The sequence below is a fragment of the Populus nigra genome, chromosome 5 (genome assembly GCF_951802175.1).
Source record: "Populus nigra chromosome 5, ddPopNigr1.1, whole genome shotgun sequence".
Taxonomy (NCBI): domain Eukaryota; kingdom Viridiplantae; phylum Streptophyta; class Magnoliopsida; order Malpighiales; family Salicaceae; genus Populus; species Populus nigra.
In genome coordinates, this window is record NC_084856.1 from 10,804,571 (window position 1) to 10,823,798 (window position 19,228).

The window sequence follows — 19,228 nt, forward strand, 5'->3', positions numbered from 1 at the left end:
TGTTTTTTTTTTCTTCCCCTCCAGTGGCCGGTCCTTTAAAATCAGTTCCTTCTCTCTTTTTTTTTTACATATATATATATATATACACTCAATCACCACATTTCCTTATTATTCACCTCCTGAAACCTGTTTTAATTTTGCAATAAGAAAAACAATGCAACTATAACAATTTCCTTTCTTTCCTAACAATCTCATGGCCGGCCACTATTTCCCCATGGCCTTTGGTTTTATTGAAATCTTCTTTGCATAATTCCATCCTTTTTAGGCAACCTAAGCTGCTCAACTCATTTAGTTCCCATTAATTCCACATTTCCCCAAATTTTACTCAAAGACCCTAATCTTTCAAACTTCAATTTAATGCACAATTCTTGCATGAATTTAATTTGGCTTTCCCAAATGGTTTAGAACTTCATACCTGGAGGAAATTTAGGTTTGATTTCTGATTTGATTAAAGTTTCCTAACCCCTTTCTTCTTTATAAGCAGCCGGCCTCCCACTCCCTCTTCTCTTAGAAATTCTATCACTTTTTCTTCTTGCAAATCTCCTGCCCCGATTTGTCTCCCCACGTAGAAAATCTAAGGTTTGTGTAGGTATAGAAATTTAGGTGTTTTCTCTTAAGCTTGGTGAAGGAAAATCTGAAAATTTTCCCTCCCCTTTCCTTTTTGTTCCCGGTCATGAATGAGAGAAGGGATGGGTATTTATAGTCCCATCTCTTCTTAATTCATTTTGGTCCCATCTTTCTCCCTTTTTCTTATTTTAGCCCCTTCTATTTTTCTATTTTTTTTTTAATTATTATAAACTCCCCCCCTTTTTTTTTGCATACTTTATTCTCAGGCTTCACAAAGAGCTTCTCCACTATACTCTCACCAAGGGAACTCTCTTATTCCTCAACAACTTCTCATCTCGATCTAAGATCTTGACGGGCTTTGTTTTCATGGTTAGATCTCCTTTAATCTTCATAGGAACTTGTGGCAAAACCTGTGAGGGATCTATCTTGGCCTTTCACAACAGTGACACATGGAACACATTATGAATCTTCTCCAAATATACATGCAATTCTAATCGATAGACAACTGGCCCGATTCTTTCCTTAATCTCAAAAGGGCCAATATATCTCGGGGCTAATTTCCCTTTTACTCCAAATTGAATGATGCCTTTCCAAGGCGCCACCTTAAAAAATACCTTATCCCCCACTTCAAATTCCAAAGGCCTTCTTCGGCTATCTACATAACTTTTTTTGTCTATCTTGGGATTCCTTCATTTTCTTTTTGATCACCCTCACCTTGTCAGTTGTCAGTTGCACCATTTCAAGTCCCAAAAGCTTCCTTTCTCTTACTTCCTCCCAACAAATTGGGGTACGACATTTCCTCATATACAACGCTTCATATGGAGCTATACCGATAGTAGTTTGATGGCTATTATTATAAGTAAACTCCATCAATGGCAGGACATCCTCCCAATTCTCTCCAAACTCCAGCACACAGGACCTCAGGAGATCCTCAAGAGTTTGAATGGTCCTTTCAGATTGCCCATCCGTCTGAGGATGAAATGCCATGCTTAGATTTAACTTTGTCCCCATTGCCCGTTGTAAGCTAAGCCACAATCTCGATGTGAACCTTGGATCCCGATCCGATATAATTGAAACTGGCACTCCGTGAAGTCTGATTACTTCATTTACATATAATTTTGCCAGCTTATCCACCGAATCAGTCATTTCATAGGCAAATACAAAGCTAATTTTGTTAGTCGATCCACGACCACTCATATGGCATCATTCCCCTTCTTTCCCCTGGGTAATCCCATCACAAAATCCATAGAAATATCCTCCCATTTCCATTCCGGAATTGATAATGACTGTAATTCCCCTGCAGGTTTCTGATGTTCTATCTTTACTTGTTGACAGATCCCACAGTTTGACACAAATTTTGCTATTTCCCTCCATATTTGGCCATAAGTAGTATTCTTTTAAATCTCTATACATCTTTATACTCCTAGGATGAGTAGCAAATTGAGATTCATAAGCTTCTATTAATACTTTATCTTTCAAAATCTTATCCTCAGGCAAATAAATTCGCCTACCCATAACTATTAGCCCATCGAATAACATTTGAAATGATGTCTCTATACCCTTGCTTACTCTCTCCTCGATCTCTTGTACTTTCCCATTTGCCTGTTGAGCCACCAAGACCTTGTCTTGAAGCACATATTAGATCTTTAACTGAGCTAACAGTGATCCCTCGGGCCCTACACTTAGCCGCAAGCCCATTTTCTTTAATTCCACTATACTTTCCTGTTCCTTAAGCTCCATATCATTATCACTGTTTTTCCCTTCCTACTCAAGGCATCAGCTAGTATATTAGCCTTACCAAGATGGTAGTTAATAACACAATCGTAATCTTTTATTAACTCTATCTGGGATGTTTATTGATGCAACACGGGCGTGTGATTGCTTATGCATCAAGACAGCTAAAGTTGCGTGAGGTAAATTACCCAGTTCATGACCTAGAACTTGCAGCAGTGGTGTTTGCCTTAAGAGTATGGAGACATTATTTGTATGGGACACAAGTTCAAATCTTTACAGACCATAAAAGTTTGAAGTATTTGATGTCACAGAAGGAGTTAACCCTTCTGTCCCTGATGGAAGGGCCAACACAGGAGCAGAAGTGAGCCTCTCCTTTAGTTCTCAAAAGCTTGCTTCACACTTTTCTGACCAAACAAACTTGCCTTCCTTGTGGGTCAGCTTAGTTAAAGGTGATGCTATGGTGGAGAACCCTTCAATAAACCTCCGGTAATATCCTGCAAGACCCAACAAACTCCGGATTTCTGTCACATTAGTAGGCCTTTCCCATTTTAACACGACCTCAACCTTTCTTGGATCCATAAATATTCCTTCTGTGGATATTACATGGCCTAAAAATACCACTTCCTTAAGGCAAAACTCACACTTATTCAGCTTTGCATATAATTGATTCTCCCGTAAAGTCTGTAGCACAACCCTTAGATGTTGTTCATGCTTCAAGTGAGAGTTTGAATACACCAAGATATCATCAATAAATGTAACCACATATTGGTTCAAATAAAGTCGAAACACTCGATTCATTAGGTCCATTAACATGGTCGGAGCATTGGTTAACCCGAAAGGCATCATCAAAAACTCGTAATGCCCATAACGGGTTTGGAATGCAGTCTTTTGTATGTCTTGTTCCTTGATTCTCAACTGGTGGTATCCAGATCTCAGATCTATCTTAGAGAACACCCTAGCACCCTTCAACTGATCAAACAAGTCATCTATTCGTGGAAGTGGGTACCAGTTCTTCACCATCATTTTATTCAATTGACGATAATCAATGCACAAACAAAAGGTGCCATCCTTCTTCTTTACAAACAATACTAGAGCTCCCTAGGGCGAGTTACTAGGCCAGATGAAGCCTTAATGTAACAATTCATGAAGCTGGATCTTCAGTTTCGTCAATTCTATAGGTGCCATCCTATAAGGAGACCGGGCTATAGGAGAAACTCCCGGCATAGTTTCTATAAAAACTTCAATTTTTCTAATTGGAGGTAATCCAGACAACTCTTCTAAGAATACATCTCGAAACTCCCTCACAACAGGAATACTAACCAAATCTATGCTACCTTTTTCCAGCTCTCTTACATGGGTTAACCAAGTAGAACAACCCTTCCTCGGTAATTTTCTAGCCACCAAGACTGAGATTACATAACTTGGAATTACTTTTCTTTCTCCTTTAAACATTACTCTTTTATCACCTATTCCTTGGATTGTCACCTTCTTAGTGAAACAATCCACTTGTTCCTTATGTTTACTCAACCAATCCATGCCTAGAATCATATAAAAATCATACAGCTCTAACGACATAAGATCTACCCTCAACTCTAACCCTCCAATATATAGTTTTACCCCTCTATAAATATCATCAATATGTATATTCTCTCCTAGAGGTATACTAACCATCACTCCTACACCCAAGTTACTAGATAACACATGCAAGTTATTCACAATTCTATAAGATACAAAGGAATGACTAGCTTCAGGATCAATTAAAGCATAAACTTACATCGTATCTAACTATAAAGTACCTGCCACCACATCAAGTACAGCTCCCACATCCTCGTAGGTCATGTGATATACCTGACCCTGAGTCCTCCCTTCCTGATTTCTTGGCCTCCCATGAGTAGCACTCGTCCCTGACTGGGTAGGTTTGATAGGACAATCGACTGTCACTGATTGCTGCTGGCTCTAAACATCAATCCTCTGACCATGGGCTCCCTAGGTAGTTCTACGAGGACAATCCTTCTTCCTGTGACTCGTGTCCCCATAATAGTAACAACCTCTGCCTACATGCGGGCACTCATTCCATCGATGCCCCTCACCTCTACAAATATAGCATCTCCCCGACATCGCAGAACAATCTCTAGGGTGTCGCTGCTCACACCTCTGACAAAATGGATATACTGGTCCCTTTTGCTTTGTAGACCCTCCAGCAGTTTTGACTCCCTGTCTATACTGTCCTCCCCAAGCTCCTTTTCCACTGACCCATCTAGATCCTTCTGAGCTCCTTCCTGGGGTGAAACTCCCACCTCTTTTCTGGAACCAAAATGGATATATAGGATCTACTCCTGTCGTGCATGCGATGATCCTGAAACAAAATATATATTATTGAAGTGTGAATATCACAATAAATATAACAACACAAATATCTAACAGTTTCAAAAGGGTAACATTCATTCATATTTTGTTCACTTCTCCTCTTTGGTTTTCATTAGAATCTCTTCCTTGTTTAACTATTAATAACCGTTCCCTCTTCCACTATCAACCTCCATTCCAGACTTTATGAGATCAAACATGATTATTTCTGCTTAACACATTACGGATATGAATTTCACTGGTATCATCATCATCACCCCGTAGGAGTCGATGCAAAGTGATCCTTTTACCGGGATCCTAACATACACTAAATGTATGCTAGCCAATACAGGGTGATCCCCTTACCCGGGATCCTAACATACACTAAATATATGCTAGTCCATACATGCTTGATCCCTTTACCCGGGATCCTAACATACACTAAATGTATGCTAGTCCAAATGTGGCGATCCCCTTACCCGCGATCTTAACTTACACTAAATGTATGCTAGTTCACGCCTCAAATCACACTTCTCATATTTCCTTTGTTAGCGATAATTTCATTTCACACAACAACCTTTCACCTTTAATACACATATATTCAGTAATTCACATTTCACATCGGTAATATATTAAATCATGGAATTTAACTAGAAGGTATAGATGCGATTCACCTACCTGCAATAGAAGCTCTACTCGTGCTCCCCTGTTGCTGCTGTTGAACCATGCCTGTGGTCTTTCCTGCAAATCACAGGTTTATCTCATAAATTTTCCTCACTCAAGGATATGTTTTATAGTAACCATATCAACAACCAACAAGTCTTTCTTTCAATCATTTCTTAATATTTTATGTTTTTCTCATTTCACTCATTAATATTGTTGTTTTTTGTCCAACCATAGTTATCATTCCTTTTTTTATATTTGAACTGTTTCTGTTTAAATCCCGAACTATCACTGTCTAGACATTGAATTGTTACTGTTCGACCTCTCCTTAGATTTTTAAATATATCTAGAATTATAGAACTCCATTTCAAGTGAGATTGATCTCTTTGGAAAGCTAAGACATGAGGCTACAAGTTCTTTGAAGGAAGGAGAACCCAATTCTACCTCTAAGACAGTCAAAATTACTCATCAACAAACATTTGGACTGTTACTGTCTTGTTTATGAACCGTTACTATCTTGTTTTTGAATCGTTACTGTCTGACGTCTCCTTAAATTTTTAACTATATCTAGAGTTATAGAACTCTGTTTCAAGCGAGATTAGTCTCTTTGGAAAGATAAGACATGAGGCTACAAGTTCTCTGAAGGAAAGAGAACCCAATTCTGCCTCTAAGACAATCAAAATTGTTCATCAACAAACAGACCTACTACCCTACAGGGTCTGTCATGACCCAGTCTCGGTTGGTGACCCATAGCTGGAGTTCTATAACTCCAAATTGAGCAAGACCAATTTTCTTTGTTAGTCAACATCCAAAACTACAGTTTCTATGAGGGAACTTGATCCTAATTCCTTCATCCTCCTACCTGAAATCCCTCTGAAAGTCAAGAGACAAAACTGTCCAGATTCATCAACCTTTCCATTTACACCCAACACATGAAATTATTAATTTAGCAACTCATACTTTTTCCTCAATTCAATCTAAGAACTTTAATCTATAATTCATCATCCAGGTATCAATTAATAATTGACTTTGAAATGACTCATAAGGCCATGTTTAGAACACCTTACCCAGTACAAATCAAGGTTTCGATCTTCAACTCCCTCCTTCTCTTTTTAATGACAGCCGACCCTCCCCTCTTCTTTTCTTGTTAATCCCTTGCCAACAATGTTTATTCTACCTATAACCCTTAATCTTGGATGGGTTCTTGAAATTTTGGTGTTTCTCTCTTGATTTGTTAAAATGGATACAAAAATGGGTACTATGTTTTGGATATACCAAGTATATGAAAGAACTACCATTGTTATGCTTTAAGTAAAGAATAATGTTAGTTTGGTTAACGGTATTCGAGATGGATGACCAGGTTTGAGTATTATAATTAGCCTTGGTAGTTGATGAATTATTAAGGGTGGTATTTATATAAGAAAGGAGAAATGAAAGAATTATGCTATTTTGGTCCATGAATGAAATGTAACGTTAATGCTTTATTATGTTTTTTTTAAATTGCCTATAATGCTTGAATTTACCTTATGCTGTAACAGGGACATCATACCAATATGGTGCATAAGGAAATCCATTTCGGGGCTCGCACATTTTGAAAAGAACTATATATTCGTATGTTATGGGTGATATGAGTTATGTATGAACAAACGTGTTAATCACTCAATTTGTTGTCCAACCCCTTTTGTAAAGACTTATAATAAAAAATTAAAATGGAACACGGATGTGTATGTGCGAACATGTAGATATGATGTGTATGAATACACGTATGTGGTATTCTTCTTATGAGGATGTTATGTTGTGAAATTACATGAGGTCAGGATAACGAAAGTATTAATTGTGTAACTTGTCATTCGACACTCTTGTATGAAATCATGATGATAACGATACTGGAATAAGAATGTGAATTTATGAGTATGTTAATATGATGTAATGTAAACCTATGAGTATGAAAATATAATATTATAGGCATGTGTATTGAGAATCTATTTTATGGGAATGTTGATTTACGTTATCCTACATGGATTGTGCCTTGTTAATGAATGAAATGCAATTATAAATAAGCAGAATGATATGGTGAAAAACATCCAGAACCTGACGATGTATGAAAAAAAATCCATTGATTTTGGCCTTGAAAAAGTCGTGTCGTTACAATTTCAAACACAAAATAATACAAGGAGAATACTATTATATTCGGGTTAAATGATTACTCCATAACAAAATACATAGATAATGTTTAAGTTCCTAACTTATACAAAAAGGGGGTCAAAAACCTAAATTCTACTCCAGACATGAATGGGAAAGACCTACAATTCATAATTTCCAAAATAAATAAATAAGAGTACAATCAATTGCAAAGAAGGAAATTTATACAACACATTCATCAATTTAAGTCATATGCAATTCTATACAGAACAACTAGCCCTTTTAAGGATTAGCTAATTCGTTTTCCATAATTGTGTCCCTTTTTTATCCTTTCAGGAAGCGCCTGTTATTTGATCGATCATGGTTCTTCCTTTCTCCCCCTTATTTTTTTTGTTATAAGTATTCCAAGCTCTGATTGAGGGTATCCACCCTACCACTTCTTCTCAAATCAAGAAGGTTATTGCCGACACTAATGACCCTCATTAGTGTCTTTAGCTGCCCATCCTGGGATCAACTAATCAAGTTTGTGGGAATGCCAACACTAACATAATCGTTGGTGTCATTAACTATTTCTGGGTCAAAATAGATAATCAATGTTCCATGTTACCTTGAAAGGTCCTCGGGTATGCGGATGTCAAGGATTCTTGACATCATTAGCTTTCATCTCGGAAAGCTAATCAAGTTCCATGAATTTTGTCGATATCAACATCACCCGCTGATATAATTAACTATTCTGAACCCAAATAGCTAATTAAGTTCCATATTCCTCCTCCCCTGTAATGGTGAACTTGGCTAACATCATTAGCCTCCCGTATCTAGGACGGGCTAATCAAATTCGAGGAACGGTCATCCATAAAGTTCACCATTACGATCCATTTCCTCTGAAAGGACCTATAAATTAAATCTAGTTTTCCATTTCCTTTTTCCTAGCGTTTACCCTTTCCTTTTTTCCGTCTCATCAATAGGCACCAAAATTTATAATTCAACAAATAGTTAAAATAATTATTAACTAGAGGAGATATAGGTATCACATACCTACCTGTTGTAGATGCTTGACTTGTGTTCCCCTGTCGTTGCTGCACTCCTCTCGCGGTTCCTCCTAAAACCACAAATACCTATCATTATTCCATGTTAATCCACATATCACAACATAATAGCAACATGGTGACAATATTCATTTCTCTTTTACCATTATTCTTTCTCACCTAAATTCCCCATTACTATCCTTTAATATTTCATAATTCAATTTCAATCACGGTTTATTCCTCTCTAAAGATTAAGACACGATGTTACACACTTTACGAAGGGTGAGAAAACAAATTCCACCCTTAATATGGCTAAATTTCACCATTTTATCAACTTGGCTGAATCTGCCAGCAGGGGTGACAACTCGACCTCCCCTCAGATGTTTATTCATATCTAGAGTTCTAGGACTCCAAATTAGGCAGAGTTAGATTCATAGGGAAAGCTAACACTCCCGACAACAACTTCTATGAAAGGATCCTCCCTAGATTCTATCGTCTTCATGTCTGAATTCCCTTAGGAATTAGGGCGACGAACTTGCCCTGTTTTGTCAATGGACAAAATATCTCTAATTTTATCAACAACCCCTTCTTCCTCCTCTGATACAGCCATGCCTTCACCATAAATACGGGAACCCATCTGATTATGATCTCCCAGGGTTGTTTACACTAATTTAATTAATTTATTTTTACTTTGGCCAAACCTACCCAAAGGAACTAAGGTTTCCTCCTTCTTTTTAGGTGATGCAATTTTTTCCTAGTTATCAATCACATTGTAACAACATATCTCAACTAATTAAACAAGGAAATAATATGTTCTTCTCCTCTCCTTTCTTCCCCTCTAGTGGTCAACCACCTTGAATTTATTTTTTTTCATTGCACCACTGCACATTCAAGGCCATCCAAAGCGCCCTAATAGGTCTAACTTCAAGAAATTTTGCATTTCCCCCAAATTTTATGTTCAAGAACCCTAATTCCCAATTAAAGAAAATTATGAAATTTTCAATCAAATTGAAGTTAATTTTGTAAAAATTGGAATTAGAACTCAGTTGGATGAAATCTAAGCTTTGCTTCTCAAAATTTGAAACATCTTAGCCTTCTTCTCCTTGCATATAACCGACCACTCTTCTCATTTTTCTTCACGATTCCCACATTTGTTTTATTTCAATTTATCTTGTATAATGATGTTTTTCTCCTTTAGGCTTGTCAAGGATTTGAAATTTGTTAAACCTTGGTGTTTTTCTGTAAAAACGTAAAAAAAAAGGTCTAAACAACCCCACCACCGCTGCCGATTTTTGAATCGGCAGTGACGTAGTTTTCACGACCGATTTCTGAATTAGCAGCGACGTAGTTATTTCTGCCAATTTCTGAATCGGCAACGACTTAGCCTAATTGAAAGTTAGGAAAACAATTAGGCTTTCTTAAGGAGCCAAGAGGGAGGCGTAAAACTAGTTTTAGACAAACCAAAACATGGACAAGAACACCTGTAAACCAACCCTAAACACCCCACCTCAGTTATGTGAAGTATAAATGCAGGGAGAGAGAGAAGGTGACCCTTCCTGATGTGATCCAACCATCAAAGGATCCATTGGAGGTTCTAGTTGGTCCAGTTACTGGGCTTAGGGCTAAGAAGTTCAAAGAAGCTTTCAATGAACTTCTTCAAGATACATGGGCTAAGGTGGACTTTAAGAGGATTTATAATAATAAAGAGCAAGCCTTGATTAATCTAATTCATGTTCAAGAGGGGCTTATTGGTGGAATCAATATTACACAAGGATTGGGAGAAGAAGACTAGATTCGGACAGTTTGAACTTTCATTACTCTTTTGGTCATAATTAGAGCTACAGATCGAATTTTGATGTGATTCTAGTTGGGATGGAAACTAGACTTCCATACCTTTCCAACGGTAGATGGAATGCCATCTAGTTCATTAAGACGAGAAGAACCATCCGTTTTAAGTTGGGCCTTACTACTACAGACAAAATACAAAAACAACGAACTTGTCTTATTTAATTAGTTGGGCTATCAAATTTTATTTATTTTGAGAGGAGACAATTTGTTTGGGTTTTAGACTTGTTTGTTTTATTTATTTTAATTTATTTGGGCTAGTTTTAGCTTGGGTTGATTATTATTTAAATTGGGTTTATGTGAGACCCATTAGGGAAACTAGGGTTTTGGCTTGGAGTTTAAATACTCTTTAGGAATAATTTTAGGTCAGACTTTATATTTTCAGCATTGTAGCAGACTTTTGGTTGCTCAATCTTGGTTCTTGATTGAACTTTCAACTCTTCAAAGATTTGACCATTCTTTGTTGTGAATTTATACTTCCTTTGCTCGTCTCCAGGTGTAGGCGTTGTGAACAAGTTGGTATATATAGTCTTGTTGCCTTGGAGCAAGTCTTTCATTATGATAAGCTCATTCAAATCTCAACAAACTTGGGTTAGATTGATCTTGGGGTCGCGAATACCATTAAATTCCGCTAGGGTTCACATCAGTTGGTATTAGAGCTGATATAATCACATGTTATATCCTTTAATTTGAGTTTTTATTGTTTCTTGTTTGATTCTTGATAGATTCGACCACCTATATATATAGGGATCTTACTTTTTATTGCTTTTGTCGATACACGACGTCGGGCGACGACTCCCCTTTTTTGTTTATTTAACAAAAAGGGTTTTTTCTCAATTGAGGGAAATAAAGATTTTATTGGAGTCGCCATCTAGTAATTTGAGGGAACTAGAAATCCCAAATTAGACACTGGTCCCAGAGATTCAGGTACGGGGTTAGTTATGATTAAGGGAAGGTAGACACCACCCTTAAAACATCCTTTCAAAAGAAAGGTTACCCTTACTTTTGTGTTTTTTATTTGATTCAAATGCCATTATATTTTGGCCTTATTTACAATTTGTTTTTTTAATGGTTAAAGCCGGTCCCTAAAAATAGGAGACACGTTAAAAATGATATCAGTCCCTAAAAATTAGGAGACTCGTCTAAAATATTGACGTTTATCCCTAAAAAGGAGAGTTATGTCTAAGTTACCAAAAGAAATAATAATGGACATAATCCATATTTGGTATTTTAAATTTTTGACATCGGTCCTTTTCTAAAAACAAAGAGACGTGTCGACAAACAATATTCATAGGAGACACGTCAAAAAATGACATCAGTCCCTAAAAAATAGGAGACTTATCTAAAATATTGATGTCTGTCCCTAAAAAGGAGAATTACGTCTGGGTTACCAAAAGAAATAATGGACATAATCCATATTTGGTATTTAAATTTTTGACATCGGTCCTTTTCTAAAAAAAAGAGACGTGTCGACAAACAATATTTATTTATAAAACAAAAATTATTTTGATATTGTTGAGAAATAGGTATAACCATACTTGAGAATCGGGCTTTGGACCCACAAACAATGACATGATAAGATGGGTGTTGAACCCGCGTCGTTATTCCTTTTATATTTATTTTTTTGATTTTTTTTGTTGTTTTTTTAGCATGCGAGAAAATTTACAAGTATTTATATATATATAAATATCAAAAATACCATCAGGAACCCCAAAAAATTACCTGAGTGCTATCGTATAGGCAAAATACTGAAATATCCTTGAATTTCTCTAAAATTTACAAAAATGCCACTAGCGGCACGTGTGGCTCACGCGTGGCTACTGTTGGAGGCGGTGAAATTTACCGGCGATATTTCCAGCCAAAAATGGTTGCTTCTGATAGATATGAGGGAGAGGATTCCGATGACAGTGGTTTCGACGTCTGTTGATGGTTGATGAGGGAGAATAGTCGATTTGAAGCTTCGGGTGGCCGACGAAAATCGTGGCCTTTTTCCGGCCAGATGGGGAGGATAAAACGCTGAACACGACCGGAGTTTTGCTTTATAGGAGGCTAGAAACCTTTCTGTGGTGGTTCAGAAGCTTCACACAGCCGGAAATGGGAGATCAGATGAGCGAGAGAGAATCGCCGGCGAGAGGAGAGAGAGACTCCGAGATTTGCTACGGTGTGAACGCGAGCATGGTGCACCGGTGCAGTTGAAGGCTGTGAATCGTTGGATCGCGGATGAACTGATCCTGCGGCTGTGATTGGCTTGATTTGCAAGTTGATCGGCCGGTCCGGATGGCCTAAGGTTTGATCTGGTGTGGCGCGGTGTACTGAGAGCTTGGTACACCGGGTGACGTGGCGCAACAGGATCTAAGAGCAAATTGTTTTAAAGGCTGAGATGGATTTGAGTTTTAATCTAGTGTGGTAAGCCCTATTGTATCCTATTAAATCAAAGCTCCAGAACTAAATACTATTAGATCTAATGGTTTGGGTATTTTTGGTATTTTTCAAATTGTTTTTAATAAAAATCAATATCTTACTCTCGTGAAGAAAAACCTAAAAAAACCTGAATAGTATCAACCTCTACTCTCTCTTTTCTTTTCTTTCTGTTTTTTTTTATGTTCTTCCGAATTGTAACTGGCTCCCCCTTGTTCATTTTTTTCACTGGCTATTTATAGCCAATCAACAGGGGACATCAAAATCTCAACATTATCTACTTGCAAGAAAAAAAATCGTCGGTACAACTGCCCCGCCTGCTATGACAAAAAAAGTTTGCATTATTGATTTTTTATTTTGTTTTATTATATATAATAATAATATTTATATGGGTAAAACTAAAAACTCAAATCAGTATTAGAAAAGCCCGTTTTAACCGCTAAAAATCAATTTTAATTACCAAAAATTATATTGAAACACTAAATAAAAACTTCCGATGGGTATCAACCCGGTGGACGGGGTTTTGACCAAGAATAACAGTTTTGACCCAAAATGGCCTGAAACTCATTTTTTATCCTGGTCGACATGGTTGTACTCGTATTGACCGGGTGGACTTGGTTTTGATAAAAAATGACGGTTTTGACCCGAAATGGCTTGGAACTCATTTTTAATCCCAGTCAACATAGTTTGACCGTATTGACCGGGTGCACTTGGTTTTGACAAAAAATGATGGTTTTGACCCGAAAGGGCCTGTGATGCAACCATATTATTCAATAGTTTCACCCACATTTAACTAGTGTTTTGCCTATGTTTTATATATAAAATGCCTTGATATTCTTTGTTTTATGTTTTGAAGGCACTTTTGGATGAAAGATGCAAAAAGGAGTAAATTGGAGATAATTGGCAGATTTGACCTTCAGTCGATGTTTTGTGCAGAGCGTGAGCTCTAGAGGTTGAAATGAAGTGATTCCAGTGGAATTAAAAAGGTAACATCCATACCTTTCTGGAAATCTAAGGCAAGAAAATAAAATAAGGAAGAGCATGGAAATCGCAGCCTTCAAAGTCAAATCTCGCAATCTGCCAGTGTTGACCTTTGGCCATTCCAACTTGAATATCTGGAGCTACAGAAGTCCAATTGATGCAAACTCAATTTTTTTGGATTCATGACTCAAAGCTATATAAACGCTCAAAATTTCAGCCAAAAACGATGTCATATGAGGGAGATATGATTTTTCAAAGATGACATCTGAATTCTGCCAGCAAACAGGTTTCGTGAAGAAACGAGTCCAAATGACATTCCGAAGCATTTAAACCGATATCCAAGTTTTTATTTCAGTAATTTAGCTCCTCTAAATCAAAGCTTGAAGATTTCATGCAAGGCTATTTCTCCTTTTTAGGAAAATAGTTATTGAAGTACTTAAATGTAAACAGTCTACTTAATGGAGGATTATTTTGTAAAATAGAGACCTAGGGTTTCCTAGGATATAAAAAGAATGAGAGAAGAGAAGGGGAGCAGCCAGCCAAGGAGAGAAAAACGCCCCCTTCCTCTAAGAAACCCTAAATTATGCATTCTTTCTTCTTTTTGATTAGTTGTTCAACAAACATGCAAGGCTAAACACTTTTTCTTGGTTGCAAGGACACGGAAACCTTTGGATTTCAAGAACTGTGAGATTTATTTTACCTTTTCTTTTCAGTTTATATGATGAATATGTTTGTTCTCCTATGCTTATTTTTCCTATGATTGTTTATTTTAATTGCTAGAGCGGACTCTAAGTTATTATTGTAGACAATCTATTGTTAAGTTTGATATCAAAACCGGAGTTGTGGTATATGAACTTGTGAAGCAACTGAGTTTAATAATTGTGGCGGATCTACGTTATTAATCTTAGGGAGAACATTCAATCAAATCAAACATAGACTGCGGACAGTTATGTTTTCTTGATTAATCAACTTATCTAGTTCTTAAGGCTGCCATTGAATTAAATTACTAGTGCGGACACTGTGGTTGTTTGATGGTTAGGGCTAGTTATACGGCGGATCCGTTAACTAACCAATGTTAAGAAGAGATAAATATTCAGAATATAAATTGATGTTTCGTTTCCATGATCAGTTCTGATTTCTGTAGGTGGATGTGTGCTTGTGACCAAGGTTTGTTCTCTTGATAATTTTCTGATTTTATTAAATTTAGTTTGATAGTTTTCTGTTTTCTTTTGCTTTAGCCTAGATAACGTCCAACCCCCCCCCAAATTGCATATCATCTAGCGTAAAAATCTGACTTGAATCTTCCTCGTGGGATCGACCCCTTGCTTGCTCTATACTATCTTGTGTGTTGTGTTTGAAGCTAGGGTAATTAATTTGTGCGACCGCGACATCGCAACAAATTTTGGCGCCGTTGCCGGGGAAGTAATTTTAGTTGATTCTTGTGCTATTATTTTTATTTGCTGTGATTGTTATTTCTTTTTCTGAAAAAAAAAAAACAGAATTTTTGTTTGCTGCGGTACTGTTCATTACGGCAGCGGTACTGTTCAAAACAGATTTTTTGGTGGAATTAGGTATCGGCCATTTGTTTCCTGAAGGGAAACGACGTTCTAAACAGGACTAGTGGTAAACCACTAGCCCCACCCTATCGAGGCCAAATTCCGCTGTTTTCTAGGGTTTTTAGGCAGTTTTTGTTTTCTACCGTAGGATTTTCGTACAATTTGCATTGTTTTCGATCTCTTGTGTGGTTGGTTTATTTTGAATTTTCTTGATGATTTATGCCAGTAACCCGTTCTACTAATCAAATTCAAGTGCATTTGGATCTCCAAATAGAAAAAACTTTACGCAGGTTACGAAAGGAAGCTCGCCTTAACACCATGGCTGTTGCACGACAACAAACACTCAAGGAGCTTGCTGCTCCTAACGTGGAAAATCAGCCATTGTGCATAAACATCGACAATAATGTAAACTTTGAGCTCAAATCTGGTTTTATACATTTGCTACCAACTTTCAATGGTCTTGCAGGAGAAGATCCTCATACTCATCTCAAGGAATTCCATATGGTTTGCGTTGGCATGAAACCGAATGGAGTTGATGAAGAACAGGTTAAGTTGAAAGCTTTCCCTTTCTCTTTAAAAGGGGCAGCAAAGGTATGGCTTTTCTCCATTCTCCCAGGTTCAATTGGAACGTGGAATGGCATGAAGAAGATCTTCCTTGAGAAGTATTTCCCAGCATCTCGAGTTGCCAACATAAGGAAAGAAATATGTGGGATTCGACAATCTCATGGAGAGACACTTTCCGAGTATTGGGAAAGATTTGAGCAACTGTGCATTCAATGCCCTCATCATCAAATACCCGATCAGCTGCTCATTCAATATTTCTATGAAGGATTAATGCCTACTGACCGTAGTATCATTGATGCTGCAAGTGGAGGGGCATTGGTAGATAAGACACCCGAGGCTGCACGCCAATTGATCTCAAACATGGCAGCCAACTCGAAACAGTTTGGCACTCGTGGAGACTTTGCAAATAAACGAGTAAATGAGATAAGTATTTCTAACCTTGAGAATAAAGTTAATGATCTTACTTCTCTTGTGCGTTCTTTGGCTTGTGGCAATGTACAGCAGGTGAAAGTTTGTAGCATATGCTCCTTACAAGGACATGCTTCAGATATGTGCCCAACAATGCAAGAAGATTACATTGAACAAGCTAATGCAGTTGATGGAGCATTCAATGGACAACCTCAGCGTAAGTATGATCCTTTTTCCCACACGTACAATCCTGGATGGAGAGATCATCCCAACCTACGGTATGGGAACCAGCCTCAACAAGGCAATCAAGGCCGACAATTCCATCCCCATGGATTTCAGCCCCAACAGAATTATCAAGCAAGACAACCCCCTTCATTCACAAACTCCAATGTTATGGGGTCGTCATCCAGTGATGATCTTCGTGAGATGATGAAAACTTTGGCTTCTAACACTGTGACCTTGCAACAAAATGTCATGTCTTTTCAACAGGAAACAAGGTCAAGTATTCACAACTTGGAGAAGCAAATGGGGCAAGTAGCTTCAAGTGTGGGGAAATTGGAAGCACAAATGAATGGAAAATTGCCCTCCCAAGCATTGAATCCAAAAGAGAATGTTAGTGCGATCATGCTGCGAAGTGGGAAAGAACTTGAAGAGAAAAGGTCGAAACAAATTGAGATGGAGGAAGAAGAAGAGATAGAAACTGAATTGAGTACAAAAAAGAAACATCCTTCTCCTTCACAAATTGAAACCACGACCAACACTCTAAAGGTAAGTCCTCAATCAATGACTTCCAGTTTTAAAACAATTCCACCCTTTCTTGTGAGTTCTTCTAGGTCAAAGAAAGAGGACAAAGAAAAAGAGATTTTAGAGGTTTTCAAGAAAGTAGAACTCAACATTCCTTTGCTTGATGCTATCAAGCAAATTCCCAAGTATGCAAAATTCTTGAAGGAGTTGTGTACTACTAAGAGAGCTTTCAAACTGAAAGGTCATGAAACGGTAAGTATGGGTGAAGTTGTATCTGCCGTTGTTCAAAAGAATCTGCCTTTGAAACAAAAAGACCCAGGTGCGTTTACTATCCCATGTGTTATTGGTAATGCTAGTTTTAAAAGAGCTTTATGCGATTTAGGTGCATCCATTAGTGTTATGCCCAAACATGTTTATGATTCTCTTAGTCTTGAGCCTTTGAATAAAACTAGCATTGTAATACAACTTGCGGATCGTAGTTTTGTTTACCCACTTGGTGTGATAGAAGATGTCCTAGTTAAGATTGATAGTTTGGTCATTCCATGCGACTTTTATATTCTTGATATGGAACATGATTCTTGTGATTCATCAAACAGCACTCCTATATTGTTTGGGAGACCATTCTTGAAAACTACCAATACAAGGATAGATTGTGGTAAGGATACTTTGTCTATGGAAGTAGGAGATGAAAAGATTGAATTTAATTTTCATGATGCAATGAAATATCCTTATAGCAATGTTTATTCTATCACATGCTATGACCAAGTTGATAAGTGTGTGCAGCAAGTTTTTGATTTTGATTGTGAGGATGGATTAAGCGTAGCTTTGAGCTATAGCTATGATTTTACCGAGATAGAAGAGATGGAGAGGCACATATGTGTTCCCCAAAACGTGCACGAATCAGCATTGGCTTTGCAATCATTGCAAACTGTTCCCCATGGTAATGTCTTTGTTGATTTAGTACTCTCACATAAAAAGCTTTTGCCATCTATTTTACAGGCACCCGAGTTAGAATTGAAACCTTTGCCCGATAATTTGAAGTATGTATTCATTGGCGACAACAATACACTTCCCGTTATTATAGCATCAGGTTTGACAAATACGCAAGAGGAAAAACTTGTGAAATTGTTATGTGATCACAAGACGGCCATTGGATGGACTTTAGCTGACATCAAGGGCATTAGTCCCTCAATGTGTATGCATCACATACTATTGGAGGACAATGTGAAACCAACAAGGGAAATGCAAAGGAGGTTGAACCCGCCTATGATGGAGGTAGTGAAAGCTGAAATTTTAAAACTGTTAGATGCAGGAGTCATTTATCCCATCACGGACAGTAAATGGGTTGCGCCAATCCATGTGGTGCCTAAAAAGACCGGAATCACGTTGGTGAAAAACAAAAATGATGAGCTCATTCCTACTCGCATCTCGAGTGGATGGAGAATGTGTGTTGATTACAGAAAGCTAAATCTTGCTACACGCAAAGATCATTTTCCATTACCATTCATGGATCAAATGCTTGAACGCCTAGCAGGTAAGTCTTTTTATTGCTTTCTTGATGGATATAGTGGATACAATTAGATTGTTATTAATCCTGAGGATCAAGAAAAGACTACATTTACATGTCCATTTGGTACATATGCATATAGGAGAATGCCCTTTGGTCTCTGTAATGCACCTGCAACTTTTCAAAGATGCATGATGAGTATTTTTTCTGACTATGTTGAAAGAATAATTGAGGTTTTCATGGATGATTTCACGGTGTATGGTGATTCTTTTGATAAATGTCTAGAAAATTTATCTTTGATCTTGAAAAGGTGCATTGAAACTAACCTTGTCTTAAACTATGAGAAGTGTTATTTTATGGTAGAACAAGGAATAGTTCTTGGGCATGTTGTGTCTTCACGTGGATTAGAGGTTGATAAAGCTAAAATAGATGTTATTTCATCATTGCCTTACCCCTCCTGCGTGAGGGAAATTCGTTCTTTTCTTGGCCATGCAGGTTTCTATCGACGCTTTATTAAAGATTTCTCAAAGATTACAGCACCCTTGTGCAAACTATTAGCCAAAGAAGTGGATTTTGTGTTTGATCAAGCATGTAAAGATGCCCATGATGAGCTTAAGAGGCGTGTCACATCTGCCCCTATCATCCAACCACCAAATTGGGATGAGCCTTTTGAGATAATGTGTGATGCAAGTGACTATGCGGTAGGGGCTGTCCTTGGGCAAAGAATTGGG

General features: G+C 37.6%; 1 protein-coding gene across 1 annotated transcript; it reads right to left on the minus strand.

Moving 5' to 3' along the window:
- Positions 1-1,770: 1,770 nt before the first annotated feature.
- LOC133694394 (uncharacterized) lies at positions 1,771-9,111 on the minus strand. Its single transcript, XM_062115898.1, has 9 exons — positions 9,010-9,111; positions 8,489-8,564; positions 5,323-5,385; positions 5,222-5,228; positions 4,392-4,605; positions 4,098-4,257; positions 3,757-3,839; positions 2,724-3,399; positions 1,771-2,192 (listed from the first exon to the last, which is right to left on the minus strand). The coding sequence occupies exons 1-9, from the start codon at positions 9,109-9,111 to the stop codon at positions 1,771-1,773; spliced, it is 1,803 nt and encodes a 600-aa protein (XP_061971882.1).
- Between the last annotated feature and the right edge of the window lie 10,117 nt (positions 9,112-19,228).

Excerpts from the sequence above, each read along its gene's own strand:
- LOC133694394 (XM_062115898.1), bottom strand. The coding sequence starts at position 9,111 with ATGGGTTCCCGTATTTATGGTGAAGGCATGGCTGTATCAGAGGAGGAA. Across the intron at positions 8,565-9,009 it reads CCATTGACAAAACAGGGCAA|GTATTTGTGGTTTTAGGAGG; the intron begins GTTCGTCGCCCT and ends GAATAATGATAG. Across the intron at positions 3,400-3,756 it reads AAGGAATAGGTGATAAAAGA|GGAGCTCTAGTATTGTTTGT; the intron begins GTAATGTTTAAA and ends AACTCGCCCTAG.